General features: G+C 47.2%; 1 protein-coding gene across 2 annotated transcripts in view; it reads right to left on the bottom strand.

Moving 5' to 3' along the window:
* Positions 1 to 3,311: 3,311 nt before the first annotated feature.
* TNFAIP2 (TNF alpha induced protein 2) overlaps positions 3,312 to 17,321 on the bottom strand; it is a 29,224-nt gene continuing 15,214 nt past the window's right edge. Inside the window, exons 2-12 of one of the 2 annotated variants that reach the window (XM_080396032.1) lie at positions 16,044 to 16,354; positions 13,462 to 14,089; positions 11,699 to 11,813; positions 10,340 to 10,465; positions 9,480 to 9,580; positions 9,292 to 9,390; positions 8,971 to 9,094; positions 7,857 to 7,979; positions 6,802 to 6,957; positions 5,587 to 5,708; positions 3,312 to 5,182 (exon numbers count right to left, since the gene is read on the bottom strand). In XM_080396032.1, the coding sequence (XP_080252158.1) occupies positions 5,041 to 5,182; positions 5,587 to 5,708; positions 6,802 to 6,957; positions 7,857 to 7,979; positions 8,971 to 9,094; positions 9,292 to 9,390; positions 9,480 to 9,580; positions 10,340 to 10,465; positions 11,699 to 11,813; positions 13,462 to 14,089; positions 16,044 to 16,354 (2,047 nt within the window). In that variant the 3' untranslated portion in view covers positions 3,312 to 5,040. Of the gene's footprint in view, positions 5,183 to 5,586; positions 5,709 to 6,801; positions 6,958 to 7,856; positions 7,980 to 8,970; positions 9,095 to 9,291; positions 9,391 to 9,479; positions 9,581 to 10,339; positions 10,466 to 11,698; positions 11,814 to 13,461; positions 14,090 to 16,043; positions 16,396 to 17,321 lie in introns of both variants that reach the window. The other variant, XM_080396033.1, reaches the window with a different exon arrangement.

Here is a 17,321-nt window from a genome sequence, read left to right as displayed (position 1 = left end):
GGTAGAGGGGACTGCAATGAAACCGAAAGAGCAGAACCAGCCCTCTGTTAACTAGGACATAGCACTGTTGACTTTATCCTGATATTTTCTCTAAGCTGTACACTTGGTTCAGCTCTCGGGCTGCACTGCTTTTGCCAGTGGGACTTGGGGGTTGGCTTCCAGCCTTTGGGATAGGGCTCCAGCCTTTAGGATAGGGCTCAAAAGCTCTTGAAGACTCCAGGACCAATATTGTTCTACCCGAGAGTTTGTTATAGTCTCCTCCCTCTCAGAGCAAATCTTTCCCCATCACAGCTGTTCCAACATTAATGAGTACTTTTGAGAGCTCAGCTTTTCTGCTAAATGGCAAGTTTTCCTCTTTTATTAGTCTATTGGGAGAGTTATTACAGCTCAAGTACTCTGCCCTATTTGGATGAAATCTACTTGGATAAACAGCAATGAATTCCTCATCCTCAAAGTATGGTTTTTCTGGGTGCTGGTGCGTGCCGTGCCCTGGTGTGTCCTATCTGCTGAATGAAGGGTGGGAGCATCAGGAGAACACAGTCCAAGGGCACTACTGGGTAGTGTTGGGAGGGGAGCTGGGGTGAATATCTAACACGGGTGGAGAGGTGAAAGAAGCAACTGAAAACCTCTCATGGGACAAGACATGGAAGAGATGAAAGACAGGTTTGTAGGGAAGGTTCTGAGCTGGTCAATTCAAAGGATTTTTTTTTAACCTGATTTCTAGAGAAAGCCCTGGGTAGCAAGGAGAAATGGTGTCCAGCAGATGCAAACATTCACTTCACAATAACCTTGAAAACATTATATTGCTTAAACCCCCCACAATTAATATGCCTCCAGTAATGTGGACCTGAACAGCCTGATGTGTGCATCTGCCCCATTACATTTCCTCTGGTTGTCCCCCAGCAGCGTGGAGTTGCACCTTTGCTAAGGGGGAAATTTGTGGTTGCTGGACTGATGAGGGACTTTTGAAATCCCCCAACATTAGCTGTGAGCTCTATTATTGTGGCTACAGAAGAACTATTCTGCATTTCAAGGATATCAGTGTGGGTGGTGTGGCCACATCCTCTTTTTAAGTCATGCAGGAAGGCAGCAATTACTCTTATGGGTTTCAATCTACAGCAAGAGAAGTGTGATTTTGCTAGTGTCACACCCAAGTTTACCAGCCTCTAGCCCATTTCCGAAATATCCTTCCTCCCCACCTCTCAGTGATGCTGACTCCTGCCCATTTGGTCCCCAGCGCCAGCTTTTGACTCAAGCTGTGTGAAGTGGAGGCAGGTGATGGTGCAGCATGTGAAACCATGCTGAAAGATGCAGGACCCACAGCCTGTATGCCCTAATTCCCCTGAGGAAGGAAGCTCTGCCATCCCCACTCACTGCTGATGCACCTTTCCTTTGGGGTGCTCCACGCATTGCCAGGCTTTGCAATCTCTTCCCCCTGGATCGGGGTTTCCAGGTTTTCTCCTAATAAAGTTCATACTAGCAAAATTAAAGAAACATTTGTAAATGGAGGTCAGCAAATTGCTGCCATGCTCTTTGTGAATATGTAATTGCACATACTCTTCCTACTTTACATGGATGAATAGGTGAGGAACTGTATCCCCTGTGCATGTCACTGTGTGTCAGTGACACCAGGACTGTTCACCTGGAGATGGGGGCTGAATTTGGAAAGGCCTAATTAACAAAACACTGTGGTCTAGTGTGTTTTTTTTAAAATCAGCACATCAGTAAATCCTATGGCCTTTAGTCCAGTGCTGTCATCTCTCGGGGGATCCTGGTGAGAAGATCCAGCCTCAAAGGGGGGGGAATTGCAGGTGTTCTGGATTTTTAACACTACATTTCCAGGTCTGCAGACCCCAAAGATTCTCAGCAGGCTTTAACAGAGAGTTTCTGCTTTTTGAAATCATGCTCACGCTTGGGAGGGGGCCAGGAGCTCTCTGGTTTTGGCTTCCCCTGCAGCAAGGACAGAGGTTCCCCAGGTGCTGCTGGGGACTTTGCATGCAGGAGCAGAAGAGGCAGTAATGCCTTGGTCCACCCTCTGGTATTCTGTGGTTTGTGTCCCTGCATCTTTTGCACTGCAAATTGCAAGTTTTCTTCCAAATGATGGAAGTGCCTGGTGAGATGGATAGGTAGGGAGCCGAGCCAGCAGCGTGAGTGCATGCATGTGTGAGCTCAGTCCATGTCCAGTGCAGTGGTTGTTGCAGGCTGATGTCCTGGTGGCACGGATGGCAACTGACGGGGAGAGCTAGCAATGTCATGGCAGCTGTGCCCAGGAGCCAACTTTCTTAACTGTTTTGTAAAGGTGATTTTACTTTTTTTCATGTTGGCCATCTGCTCTGCCTCCAAGGAGGGGCAGTCATCAACATCAGCAGAGGTTGCGTGATAAAGAAAATCCAGTTACAGTGATCTCAGAAAATTTCATGTAGTTATAGGAGTGCTATTTATCAGTATTCATCTAACATTTATCAGAAGACATTTGTGCAACCTCCTGAAAGTACCTGGCTATGTGTAATATGTCATATATAAATAAATGTCATTGCAAATGTTGAGTCATACAGGAAGATAAATAAATTAGTTTCCTGGGCTCATTAGAGCTGAAAGCCGGGGTTTTATAGCAGGATGAAGAGAATTGCACAATGCAGCTCCATATGGCTTATGAAACGTGTATGAAAACCATTTTCTTCTACCAATCCTAATTATGATGTATAAATAGATACATTATTTTCCTTCCAGCGCTTACTTAACTGGAATCTTTTTTTTTTTTAAAAGACTGGTGCAATCACTTGTATGATACACTTCTGTAGGCCCCTAACAGATCTCTAAATCAAAATACAGTTATTTATAGCAATAAAATAACCTTTCACTAATTGGGAAAGAAAATGCTGCACATTTCCACAGTATGACTGTTGTCATGAGTGCTTGGCACTGTCAGAAGTAGGTATATGTGTATGTATATATGAGTTCTGTGCAAGCGTGACTCTGCTTATGGAAGGAGAGGGCAGTTGTGCTACCCGTGGCCAGGCAGCAGGCTGTGTTTCACTCAGGGTAAAATTCTGCCACATAACCTGTTGGTAGAGGACTCCTTCTCCTGGTGTGCACCACTGGCCACTTAGTGAGTAGCCCGGGGCACTCAGTATCCATCTCACAGGGTCAGCAGCAATGCCACAGGGTTAACAGCAACTGTCAGGAGGGTAGGAGGGGGCCAGATGGGGACAAATTCTGGTGGGATGAGTCTCCTAAAGGCTTGTACGAACAGCAGGAGGTAACAGAGGTGGGGGAGGGGGGATGCCAGAGCAGTAAGGATGAGATATATGTATGCCAAATACTTATGTTTTTATTATTCAACATTCAGACTGTGGTAGTGCTTAAGAGGCTGGTGTTCTGGACCTTGTTATACCAGATACCATAAGCACGGTGCACATGGCAGTCCTTGCTCCACAGAGCAAGCAAAGCTGGGCTATGAAACCCATACGCAGTGCAAACAGAGGGTGCCTCTGCTTTTCCAGCTTGTCTGTAGTCCAGCAAGACCCTCCCTGGAACCAGTGGATGGCATTGACCAGAGCAGGCTGGGAATAGTGGAAGAGTTGGCCCTTGGAAGGAGTACATAGGACTACATGTGGCAACACAGTAAACAACAGCCAGAGACAGAATAAATGAGTCACTTTTCTAACATATTTGAATACTGTTTAAAAATAAACATTGTAAATGAATATCTCTAACTGAGAAAAAATAAAATTAGATGCAAAAATACACCAGTGGTATACTGCATATGCATATAAATACGTTATATGGTTTGCACAGTCATTACGTGTCTTCTGGATCGACTTGCTACAGACGGATAGAAAAGTTGAAATAGAGAAAAACAGAAGGGAAAGGTCTTCAACTAAACACGTTGTTGTTTTGGCAAGTGATTTTCTTCCCAAAAAACTGGGCTGTACCAACAAAACAGTTTCACAACAGACCCATTTGTGTTTTCACATCGTATCTACCTCACAGCAAGAGGGCAAAGAGCGAGCAAGGAAATGGTGACGCATACAGGGTGCTCAATATGTTTTAACGGCATTTGGGACTAGTTCTACCACCCATTCAAGGCCTGTGATGTCAACGGAGTCTGGGAAAGTCCTTTCCTCAATAAGGAGGGCCTAAGTAATAGCCAAAGTGCTTTACTAGGTGGTGGGGCTTAGCCCACGCGATCCATTGCAATAGGCAGCTTGCTCCTAACCCTCTGTTAGCAGGGTGCTGCTCCAGCGTGGATGCACTGGGTAGGGTCCCTGGAGAGGACTGGGGGCTGCCGGGGGCATTGGGACCTCCCACCTCATGGAGGTGAAGGAAGCACATGCTGCCCTGGCTGGGCTGCTGCTGCGGGCTGGCTTGGAAACCCCGATGTCCTTGGGCAATGCTGCTGCGTGGGGCAGGGTGTGCAGCCGGGGCCGCTCTGCGCCCCAGGTGTGGGGTGCTGCAGCAGGAGCCCTGCCACGGCTGTGCAACAGTCCTCCCGACCTGACACCTCGTGCCTCTTCCACCAGCCGAACGCAGCTGCCCCGGCTCAGCTTAGAGGAAGGCAGCAGGGGTGAAAGCATGCTTGCACGGGACTTCTCCAACACCTCTAAATTTTGGCTTCAGTTTTTGTTTCCATTTCCTTAGAAGATAAAAAGCTCTATAGGAGCTGTCTGCTCAGTCTGGGCTTGTTGGGGAATCGGCGACATGGCCTTGGCAGCACCCTGTGAGGTAGACAGAGGTCAGAGCACCAGGGCAGTGTTCAGGCAGAGAATGCAGTGGCACCAAGGAGGCCTTGGGGTAGTCCATGACTGGTGCAAGGAGCAGCCCTGGTCCTTGTGGGTGCTGCTCCTCCTGTGGTACACCCTCCTCCCAGCCCTGCACAGAGGACGGTGATTCCCATGGAGATGCTGATCACCAGACTAGGACAAAGTACTTTCTGTAGGAAAAGGCCATAGTGTGCACTGTACATCACTCCAGGGGACGGTCTCCATCCTTGGCTTAGCCAACAGTTCAGCACAAGGGAGTGCCAAGGGGTGCCTTGGCCTAGGACACATTTACGTTGGAAAAGAGCAGGGCCCCGGGCAGCGTGGACACCGTGGTGTCTGCCAAGTAGCCCAGGATGCTTTTGAGTTCGCTGCGTGACAAATTGGCTTTGATGTGCAGGAACGCTTCCAGGTGCCTTTTGCTGTGGAAGAGAAATGGACAGGTGTTATCTCCTGCAGACCTCCGCGCGCTGGGTGTCTTGCACTAGGATGCGATCCCCACCCTGCAGCAGGCACTGGTCCCCGGCAGATGCCATCTCTGCATCTGGCAGTCCTACATGGGACCCAGCACCATCCCGTGAGGTTTGGGGTAGGGTAGGTAATCTCCAAGGCAAAGGAGAAAATCAAGCCAGAATTTGCAATATATAAACAGGCTTTTTTAAATAGTTTTTGTTGTCAGATAGCACTGGGATTGCCACAGCCCGGCAGGCAGCCCCCAGCCATAGACTTGGGCTATATGAACCTCACCTACACTCATATCTGACTGTTTCCTGGCTCAATTCAAATTCCACGTGAGTATTAGGCAATCTGTTTCAGCATCTCTTACCGGATATCTGGGTATGTCGTGGCAAGTGTTGCAACTTCAATTTTAATAGCACCTAAATCCTGAAGTCGAATTATTTCAGCCAGTTTGGGGAGCGCTGAATTCAGCCACGTGGCTTGAGACCCCTGCCAGAAAAGAAAGTGGTCAGCAGGGCACCGTGGGGTTGCAAACCTCTACTCAGCCCAGGAGCTGTGTTTCACGGCGGGTGCAGATGAGTCAGTTCCTGAGGCTGTTTCCCGGCAAGGGGGAAGAACACGGCAGTGATTTCAGGTGCCTCATTGTTTTCCGTGATGTTTCTAGCTGCCTCAGCCAGCCTTGGAGAAACTGGATTAGCTTTGTGCTGGTTTTTAATCCTCTTACACAAGTGATGTAGTGTTTGCCATAAGACCGAGGTTTCCACATCTACCTTGACAGACTCTCTCTTCTCTCTCATCATGTTTTCCCTTCCTTGGGTTTCTACGTTGCCCAGCATGTGTGCGAGGTCTGATGGGCCAGGTAACACACTGCCACGTGCTGCTCTCCCCCAGCCCTGCACACAGCCCTGCCTTCAGCATCTCCAGGAGTTTCCCATGCAGGTAAAAGCCTTGACAGGACCTGTTTTCTGGCCACTGGATATCCCAAGGTGCCAGCTACCTGGCCTCCTGCCCACACCGTGAGAAGCTCATGCTTGTGTCTTCTCCAGCCAAATGAGCATGGGGTGGCAGAGGATGGGGTTTGGCTTGGCTTTCAGCCTTTTTGCAGGCAAGTTTAGAGGCATGGAAGGTGGGAGGTGATCTCAGAGCACAGAGCGGGGTGTTTCAGCTATGCCTCTCATGGAGGAAACCCTTATGTACCAGATAACCTACGCTGCCTGTTCCAGCCCCTGCCTGACCTAAAAGCAGCAAAGTGAGGGGTATCAAGGGTGCAGGGGAAGAGTTAAAACCCAGGACTCCATGCAAGTTGTACTGAAAGCAGAGATTAGCTAAATCTTCTGACAAACCACTACCTACAGAACCAGGAGGATGAAATCATGGCTTTCCATCTGGGAAGGGGCAGACTGGTGGCAGGGGAGCCTTCCTGCCCACAGGCACTTGGAGACCTCTTTCTACCTAAGGTCCTGCCTTCCAGGAAATTAAGCTGAGTTGGAAAGGCTAGCAAGAAGCCCCAGAAAACTGATTTCCCTGTTTTTCAGTGTGCCCGTGCCCCATGCTGTTGTGTTCATGGCGAGCACTCACGTACTTTGCTGGTGCAGAAGGCTTCCAGGTCGGCAGCGTTCTTGGAGATGTGTTGGGCCAGGTTTTGCTGTTGTGCTGGAGATTTCAGGCTGACTTTCCTCTTCAGCAGCCTCACGATGTACTCTTTAACCAAACGGGCATGGATTTTCTCAACGATAGCCTGTTGGGAAGGAGAGGGAGGATCATCCATCTGTCTTTTGCTCGGGGACAAAACAAACCATGTGTGTGGATGTAGGACAAAAATGCCTTGGGTGCTGTAAGACATGCCCCACCAAATGCCTGCTGCTGATCACACGTCAGGAGCGGCACTGGCTGCCAACCTCCCCATGACTGGTTATGTGACATCCTAGATGCCAAGAATTTCTTTGTACTCAAACTAATGAAGTGTGGGAATTTCCAAATGTTGTTTCCTTCTGGGAAGAGTTTAAAGCGTAGAAAAGATCTCCATGTGTTAGAGAAGTAACACTACTTTACAAAAACAGGAATTAATGCTGCTCCTCCTGTTCCTCTAATATACAAAACATCATAATTTTGTTTCAGCTATTAAAAAGACAAAGGCAGGACATCAAATTTACTTTTTTTTTTTCATGTGGTGATGTATCGTATATACTGCAGCACCACTGAAGATGTGGCCGTGGCTCAGTTATCTAGGATTTGTCCCAGTTACACCCATCTCCTCCAGTCCTTAGGGCAGTCAAAGGAGCTATGAGACAGAACCATGCAATTGCATTTGTGTTTCAAGGTTGCTAAACCAAACCCATACATTAATAAAGCCATATTTTGGGTGGTCCCTAAAGCACTTTCTCTACAGCAAGGGTAGTTTTATCTGCAAACGCTGCAGTAGAGCTACAGGAGTCTGCTGCTGTTGGAGACGAGTAAGATTTATATGACTAATCTAGATAAACCTACATGCTGATGGAAATCCTGCCCAGGAGGGTTCTCCAATAACAGGCCAGCTCACCGGCTTAATGTGGGTCAAGGCAACTCGAGCTGCAGAGGGTCAGAGCTGAAAGTGCAGCCTCAGCATCCCAGCCTCTCTAATATTTCTCTTGAACTTACGTGGTAGAAAGGGTCCTTTAGGGTCTGGAAGTCTGAAATATGTTTGCTGGTGGTTTTAATGATCTCGTTCATAATTTCATTGCTGGAGTCCCACTTATTTTCTGTAAACTTCTTATAAATTGGCTGAAAAAATGAAAATCTGCTTAGTTCCCTCAAAACAAACTCTATGCACGTGTATATTTAGCATTTCTATACATGCAGTATCCTACACAGCAACAGCATGGCATGCAGTCCTGCACAGTGGTGTGCAGGCATGTGTGACAATGACTTACAGGGAAGGGGAAGAGGGGGCTGTACTGGGGTTGTGTCCCCTGCTTGGTTCCTCATGATGAAGAAGACTGAGGACTTGAAAGGCTCATATCAGAGATGGTTTTTTTTATTTCCACATTTTTAATGTTTTGTCCACACCGTTTTGTTTGATTAGAGAATTACGGAACAGTCAGGGGGGAAAAAGAATTATTTTGAAACATTTTCAATGACAATTTTTCTTGGCTATAATAAATCAATATGAAAATAAAAAAAGCACCCCTGCTCTGTTATGTCTTCCAAATGGCCCTACAGAGAAATCAGGAAAGTTTGTGGCTGAACATTCCTGAATCCTATGCCTTCTCCTTCACCACACCTGCTTAACTTAAAAAGGCTTGTATTATATATTGGGAAAAAAAAAAAAGGAAAAAAAAAGAAAGAAAGAAACGAAAAGTGCCTTTCAGGCCACTTTTGTGAAGCAGCCAAGAGATGCACAATTGCAGTTTGTGTCATTTGTGATTGCTTCCTACAGTTTGGAGCGTAAACCCTTGCAGGCTGAGACTCTCCCTCCGGCAGCAGTTAGCTTGGGTGTGATCAGCATGTTTTGTGTTTATCTGCACAGCCGTGCCTATGTAGCTGCGCTCGTTTTGCACTCAGGCTTGAGGACCAGCTCAAGGAGAGGTGAGTCTTGAGTTTTCTGGCAGCAATGTGAGTTAGGACTGATGCTGAGAGGTGACCTGGCCCAGAGCCGTTCTGATTTTTGCTGTGTTTGAATAAGAGATTTGGGCAACTAACTGCAGAAGAACATGCCCAGCAGCAGCACAGGCTGAGCCATGGGCCAGGAGGGTGTGGGGCACGGATATGGTACCTTCAGCTGGGCAAACAGCTGTTGAAGCAGCACGTCAAAGCCGCTGTTTTCAATGTCACTGAGAGTGCTGAGGATACTGGCTTTATTGTCATCCTTTTCTGCCATGTTTTTCTCTGCGTAGTCTCTGCAAGGAAATAATCAGCGAGGTCAGAACAATCTGTACTCAAAAGAGAGAGAGAGAGAGAGAGAAAGTCAGAGGTCTGCAAACCTTCTGCAGGCAGATGGACCCTCCTCTGCTCACTCTGGAGCACCTCCCCTCTATGACACCATTATCCATTGCCTGCAGAGGAAGGAGCAAAGCCTTTCCTTTTGGACCCTTACCTAAAATTCCAGCAGTTGTTAATATTTGCAATCAGTATAGGCCTGTAGTATCTGTGCTTCCTGCTTTTCTCCTTAAAGTCTTCAAAAGCATCCTTGTAGCTGGAGGGGAGATGGGAAGAGGAGAGGCAGATGAGCGTGCACCCCAGGCGGCTCTGCCAGCCCTGCTGCCCCACGCTGCCTTACCGCACCTTCTCAGGAAGGCAGGCAGCTCCTTCGACAGGCGATGCGACAGCTCCTCGCCCACTGCCACACTGATGTCCTTGGCTCGCTTCTGGCCGCTGTAGACACTCTAACAAACAAAACCAATTTTAAATGCACCTGCTCCAAAAAGACCAGGTTCACGGATTAAAAAGGCTAGAGATCTGTAACGCCGGTAAGTGCACCTGGCTCTCCTGCATCCCCCGCTGCGACATAGCCAGGGACTGTGCAGAGCAGCTGCACTTATTTGGTGCGTTCCAGCCAACTTCAAACTCCATTTTCAAATGGGGAGAGAGGTGAAGAAGAAAGCAGCATTAGAGAAGGTTATAAAATAGCTGAGGAAGTAGGGAAAGTGACACTTGGCTTTTTTGCTTAACCTCAATGTGTGAAAGGTTTATTTTTCAAAAATAAACTCTCCTAATCCTCTGCAGCCAGAGGAGGGAGAGTGTTGAGTGTGGGGAAAGGGCACAAGCACCCACAGCTGCTTGTGACAGCCTCCCCAGGAGCAAACAGGACAACAGCACCGCGCTGCTTCCTTGCTTGGCTAAACCTTGTCTCCCATCTCTCTGCTGTTATGTTATCCAGCGCCTAATGGCGTGGCATCAGCTGGGGGTGCAGAAGAGACTGCACAGAGAGAAATGAAGGCAGCTTTCCTGCTCGCTTTGCTAACAGAGGAGTTTGTCTCCAGCACAGCCAGACCACGGGTTTGGGCTCCCCTGTACCACCCACCTCTACCACCACCCCACACAAGTGACTTGGCCTTTTGCTCTCCTGCATTGACCGTAATTGGTCTCAAATCTTAAATACATGCAGGATGTAAGTGCTTATTTTTAATATATATGTGTATTACCTGGATAACAAATATTGCTAGTAGTTCACTCTGAAAGTGCCCATTCAGTTTCTCTGGTTCTTGGTCTTCTTTCCATCTTTGGATTTCTTTATCTAAACATTTGCTCAGCGAATTTTTGACAGCAGCCTTTAGGGAAGGAAGAACAACAGCATTTACCACAAAGTGGATGTAGCAGCTCACGCTTTATGCAGGTTTTGCTCGCCCACCCACCATTTGCCTGGCTCAGCGGACTTCTTCCTCAGCCCTGGCTGAGAAATAAAGGCTTTTTGTTGTGAGACGCCTTACCCACCAGCTCACAGCAGCAAGGACAACCCCCTTATGATACCCACCCATTGAGTATTTCAGGTTAGAAACAAAGACCAAGATCTACATCCCTGCCCACCACCCTGCCGCATCAGTGGTGACCTGGAGGGCAGGGGAGGGGGCAGTGGGTAGGAAGGTTGCCAGCAGCTACACATGCCAGAGCCCAAATTCCCCCAGCCACGCATTGCCTGTGTGTCATGCTCCGTGCTACCCTCTGGCCTTGGTTTTGCAATCCTTTTTCATGAGCCTTTCTGACGTCTTACGAGTGCTGGAGAGTGAAACAAAACGTTCTCAGGTTTTCTCTGCTCCGATCTCTCGTGCGTGCACATTGTGCAGCAAGGCTTTGGAAATGGTCTGTGCGGTGGCTGGCATATAGTTCTGATCTCCAAGCGCCTTGTTCATGTGCTTTGCAGCCCTCGCACCCACTTCTCGCATATGCAAACCATCACGGGCTACAGCTAAACCTGGAACTTGTCTACTCATTTTCTTGGAATTCCAGCCTAAAATGCCAAAAGTGCTAAGCTATGAGAGTACTGTAAAACTTGCTTCTTGTTTCCATTAAGGCAAGAATGATCGAAAAAACAGAACAACTGTTATTTTCTAAAGACCAGGCAATTCTCCATCAGAGCAAGGCTTTTAAAGAGCAGACCTGTATGCTTTGTGCTCACCCAAGGTTTGGCACCACTGCAGAGACCACAAGGAATTCTGAATCCATCAGCTGCGAGAGGAAGCATAAAGCCCCCTGGGGATCTGACAGACAACCGGAAAGTTACCCATAATAATTTGTTGTCAGATTTTTCCCCACCTTGCTACCGGAAGGTTTGCAAGGACAGAACAGTTCTTTTCTGATGGCTCTCAGGGCTAAGCAGAAGTTTGCTCTGCAAGTCCCGTCTAGCAGAAAGCTGACCTGTTCCCCTCTAACAAACAAAAGCTTTCTTGTTTTTGCTTCTCTCTGGAAGGGTGTGTGGCTCGCGGGCGAGACGTGTGCGTGCAGGACAAGTCAGAGCTCCACTGAGGGAGCAGAAAGGGAAGAGGAAGGACTGAACAAATTCTCACCTCTTCACTGTCAAGGTATTTCTTTTCAAGTTCTTTGCTCAGACTTGATGGCAAAAGGCTTCCAAGCTTAACTTTTTCCAACTCCTCAGCTAAAACATGATCTTTTCTCATATCTCTGGAATGAAAAAGCCAAACAATCACATTTTCCAAAGGCAGCGTAATTCAAGACAGCTGTTGATGCAAATCACTAACTTTTTGAGGCTATCAGTGAAAAAACAGATGGAAATGTACGTTGTCCTTTGTCCAGGCAGGACTTGGGAGAGCTGAATCTGTGCCAGGGGTGGGAACTGTGAGGGTGGGACCCCAAGCAACCCTGGGGGACAGAGTCATGTTCTGTTGAGCTCCTGACCACTGGCCGCTGCCTGCTGGTGGGGATGGAGGACCTGCAGCAAGCAGGAGCATCTAGCCTCAGGGCATGACCTCTCTCCATCAATTTAGAGAAGCGATCAGATTAAAAACTGGCATTTTGTGGCTAGCTGGGAATGGAGCAGGCTGTTTCATACCCTGCTGTCGTGTCACCACCACATGCTGGCTGAGCTGGGAGCTCCTGAGCAGCCTTGAGGGAAGGGACCTGCCAGCTGTGAGGGTGTCAGGCCAGCACTTGTGAGGGAGCTGATTTGGAAGCCATCTCTCCTTCTGGAACTGCAGAGAATAATCCTGAGCATCACCTGATTCCAGTGTTTGCACATCACCCAGCTCTGTATGGGTACGCCACCATGCTTCCCGCACATAGGCTGTTTCTGATATGACACTGGGAGCTGGAGCCAGGTGATACAACCCTCCTCCTTGCTGCTCCCTTTGCTGCTGGCTGTGGAGAGAGGTGGTCTCTCAGCAGACACTGGGATGTGGCTTCTGGGAACCCCCCACAAAGCAGCTGCTGCCCTGACCAGCACCGTCCCGGTGCCAAGCTGCGTGGTTCTGGCTGAGCCCTGCTCCTTGCAGCTACTGATTTCCAAACACACACTGGTTCAGGCCTGAATATCCTGACCTAGAGCACAACTCCAGCTCTGGAAAACTTCCAGGATCAACGCTGACTCATTATACTCTGTCAGTGAAACATAAGAAGAAAAAAGTGGAGGTGAAGGTTGAATGGCTTTATAACAGCAGAGGAAACATTGCTAGTGTATTTACTGGGTTTCACCTAAGAAATGAGAGCCCTCGGTTCTCCACCCACTACTATAAGCCACAACAAAGAATGTTTTCAGTTCTGCAACATACAGAGCTTGTGAGGATGAAGAGTGACCCTTAACTGATCATGTCCTCTCACAGGGGTGCACCCTTTGGTCTCCTAACCGGGAGGAGAGCATAGACTGTGGGTAACACCTAAGCAACACCCTCCATGCCCAGGATAATTGCATCTCAGGTTGTTCTATTTATTGGCTGCCTTCTGGTCCAGAGGGCTGAAACTTCCAAATTTTCCAAGAATGACTTCAGGTTTGCAACTGGAATAGAGATCAGGGCGATGAACCTGCCCAATTTACTACACAAGCGAAGCCCTAAACATCTGCGTGTGTGTATGTTGCTCAGAAACCTGAATGGTGGGGTCAGCCCCTGGTTTACAGACTGGCAGCCCTGAGCGTGTCCCTTCCGACTGTCCTGACCAGCTAATGTACAGCAGCCAGATGCCAGTGACACCAAAACCTAGCGAGGTGCCAGACTGCACCACAGTGACACTGATTCATAAATCAAGCAAATGCCTGGTTTTGCAGCCAGCAAACCTGTGCTGATCACCAGGGATAAAAATGTGTAAAAGCCTCACTTACTTCGGATAAATGTTGTGCACCCATGAGAGGAGAAGGTAAATATCCTTGTCTTCCAGATGAGACTCAGCATTTTCCTTCGCCTGGGAGGCAAAATAATTGTGGTAGAGTTCTGCATATATGCCGAACACATTAAACTCGGGAGGATAAAGCTGTTTAATATACTTTACAACTACTGTCAAATCTTCTTTCATGGTCTTTCCCATGTGCAGGAGGTTCTGGCCAACTGTAGAGAGGTTCTCAGTTCTAGGAGTACGGCTTGTGTCTTTCATTCGAGCCTCTACTGACTCCTTTACTGTAGCCATCCAAAGCTCTTTCCATTTTCTAGGTCTAAATTGCATGTTTTCGTCAGGTGGATTCTCTGACATGTAGTTCTGATCTTCTTTCTCCTGCTCTTTCAGCGCCTCTACTGCCTGCTGCAGCAGTTCTGGGTTCGTTTTCGCTAGCAGCACGGAGTCTTTCAAGATGCTGAAGACTTTGTGCTTCAGAATTTCATAGACTGATTCAATGTCTTGCTGGCTGGTGTTCAGTCCTTCCTCACTTTTGCTAGACCGGCTCTTCTCCAGGACAATGAGATGCTGAGCAGCATCACAAAGCTTTTGCTCTTCAAGGAGATCCAAGACTTGTCTGACTGGTAAAAAAGAACAATCTTTCTTTACCTAACAGCAAAGATTTAAATTTCTGTTTCATAAAAAATTATGGTTCTGGAATACTTTTTTTTTTTAAAAAAAATTACATTTCTATAATGCAAGATCTTAAGCTCCTTTACCATATAGAAAATTTTTCTGTTTATTTAAAGATCAGATTATTTCTAGCTTGCCTCTAACGGGGACAATGGACATTGGAATACACATCACCACTGTTGCATATGGGCAGCTATTCATGAGCTACCCATAATTTTTTGGAAAATCTAGATTTTTGGAGTTTTATTTATGTATTTATTGAGTATCCCTCTTCCCATTAATATGATCTCAAGTCAGAAGCATGGCTTCAGGAAAAATGTAGATGAAAAGATGTAGCTAAATAAGATGTGCTAAAGGAAATACCACGTGTGTTTTCCAGAAACAGGTCAGCACATTCTGACCTGCGAAATTTTTTTGGAGGACACATTTAGCAGGCAAGATAAATACAATTGAACTGTCTTTTCCTACAGTCAGTTACTTGATATGGTGCAACCTGGGAAATTATTAGTTAAACTGGAGAAGTTACATCCCGAAATAAGTTTTGTTAGGTATGTAAGGTTTGTATGGAAAACCCTAGGGAAATGGGTGGAGAAAGCTTACATTATTCATGAAACTCATCTTACTTTATATTCTTAGAGATTGCGGCACAAAAGCTGGGAGTGCCCTATTGCATCTGCTGATTACACAAAGTTCAGAGACATTATCGAAACTGAGGGCTTGGTCTATTATACAGGAACAACAGAATAATGTGAATAGTAAATGGGCTGAAATTTAATAGCACAAAGTATAAGATACAAATTCAATAGAACAAAAGTTACTTAGCAACAAATAGGATTTTCTGCTGCAAGCTGGATGTGAATCAGCTTGAGATGGAGGAGGAAGAGAGATGCCTGGAGAATTAGTAAGTCATTACTGTGAGATGATGGTGGAAATATCAGATACGACCCCAGGATGTATCCAGTGAGGAATGGTCCAGCTGAGATAGGAAAATGGTAACATACTGTACCAGGCATTGGTGGTATCTCACCTGGATTATTTTCTGCAATTCTGGTTGCTTTATTTCAAAAAAAGACATTGGGCAATGCAGCAGTAAAAACAGAGGCACGAAGGGCCTGTTTTCAATAGGCTCAGTTCATTTAGCTGAACAAATTCAAGGCCAAGAAGGAAACACCACTTAGGGAAACCATTTGACACATGGAGAAAGAGATGCCAAGTAGCTGGGGGAAAGACTTAACTGGAAATAGGACAATTTTACTAAAACAGCGAGCCTTTGTAGGAGCCCCCCAGTAAAGCAGGTAGGACTAAAAAATGAACTTATTTTAAGGTACAGCTTGCTAAGTTTATGAACCAGGACAGAGATGCGTCCTCTGAGGTGGCAGGTGAGCCTTGGAAGTGCCAAGGGGCACTTTCCTCTCCAGTTCTGGGTTTCTCTGAGCAGGTATTTTCCTACCTCTCTAAGCACCCTGCAGGGATGGCGCCCATGGAGGAGCTGTATGTTCATACATCAGCCCCGGGAGAGACTTATGTGTGCTGCTCACTGCTGTCCCTGGGGGAAGAGGAGATTTCACAGGGTGGTGGTTTCATGGAGGAGCAGAGCAGAGAGGTATGCATTGGTTTCTCATCCACCCACAGATGTCTAAGTCCCAATAAGAAGTAGAAAAGGAGTTTTGCTTTGGACAGAAAACCTGCAAACTGGCAGTTCCTCAAGGAGTATGCCCTTGGTACCAAAGGACTAGGACTTGAACCGTGTCTCCCTCAGCCCATGTTTCCCACGGCCCCTTGGCCAAGTCACTCCAATCTGTCAGTGCCCTTGTTTCTCAGGGGGACAATTCACCTCTTGCAGCCCCTCTAGAGGTAGCTACGGCCTATGAGGTGGTGCAAGGAGGATGGAGGAGCACTTACCACTGGGTGGCTTGGTCTTTTTCATTTTCTTAAGTGCACTTGTAAGGATTCCTTTTATTCCTTTCTTGCCTTTTTCAGGGCTGTCTCCAGCAGAGGTGCAGCTCCCATTGCTCGTGATGGAAGATGCTCGTGAGGGTCTGCAGGCTGCCTCTGGCCTTTCACTCATCTTCTCCTGGTCCCTGGACCAGATCTCGTCTCCAGAAGGTTCAGGACGGGCAGGGATTTGCTCAGCTACGGATGTTGCAGGGTTTTCAAGTTGCCTGTTGGCACCAATGCAACCCTCTGATCCATTGCGTATTCCAATAGGACCACTTTGGAAAAAAGGTAACATTTTCATCATTTTCCTTCTAGCCTGTAAATTTCAGAAAGAACTGGTCAGATTATAACAGTTTGCATAAAAATTATCATGGCACAATATGTCAAGGTGTATTTCCAGTAAAAAAGAAAAATTCTGGAGGGAATTGTCCCCGTGTGGGCAGTGTGGGGAGCACTACACATCTGGTATGAGCACAGCTCTGCAGGAGAGCTCCTGAGCAGCATCACCCCAGGCAACTGAAGGATGGAAACAGCTCTCTGATCTAATAAATAACTTAGAGAAAATTGATGACTGATTTTAGGGGTGATTTGGATGGCCTGATTTCAGACCTCAACCTTATCTAGATACAGGAGAGCAGGGCTCTCCCACAGGGATGCTGTGGGAGTATCAATGTGTGCATGGAGGCTGCACATGAATGATGTGGGTGGGACAAGCATCCTGTGCCTATTCAAAGCAACCACAAAACTCCCATACTTTTATATGGCATTGGGATCAATTCCCACCTTCTTCAGGGTGTGGTTTTGCTGATCTCTGCTTATCTGGCTGCAGGTGTTTGTGGAAGCACCCACATAGCTTATCGCACACTGAATTTGCAAGTACAGCATAGAAATGAGATGAGCCTACCAAGCTAGGTATGTGCCAGTCTTCGCTGAGCAAAAGTGCTGCTGGTTTAACTGTGTCCCTGTCCTGGTTTCAGCTGGGATGGAGTTACCTTTCTTCTTAGTAGCTAGTACAGCACCGTGGTTTGGCTCTGATGTGAGAACAATGTTGATAATGCACTGACGGTTTTAGTTGTTGTTGGGTCATGTTTGTACTAAGTCAAGGATTTCTTGGTTTCTCAGGCCCTGCCAGTGAGAAGGATGCAGGGGCACAAGAAACTGCGGGGGACACAGCCAGGACAGCTGACCTGAAGAGGTATTCCATACCATGGGGCGTCATGCTTGGTATATAAACTTGCAGGT

Source organism: Falco punctatus (genome assembly GCF_963210335.1).
Source record: "Falco punctatus genome assembly, chromosome: 7".
NCBI classification, from domain to species: domain Eukaryota; kingdom Metazoa; phylum Chordata; class Aves; order Falconiformes; family Falconidae; genus Falco; species Falco punctatus.
The sequence above is the reverse complement of the archived record's forward strand: the minus strand, read 5'-3'. Positions and strand labels throughout refer to the sequence as shown.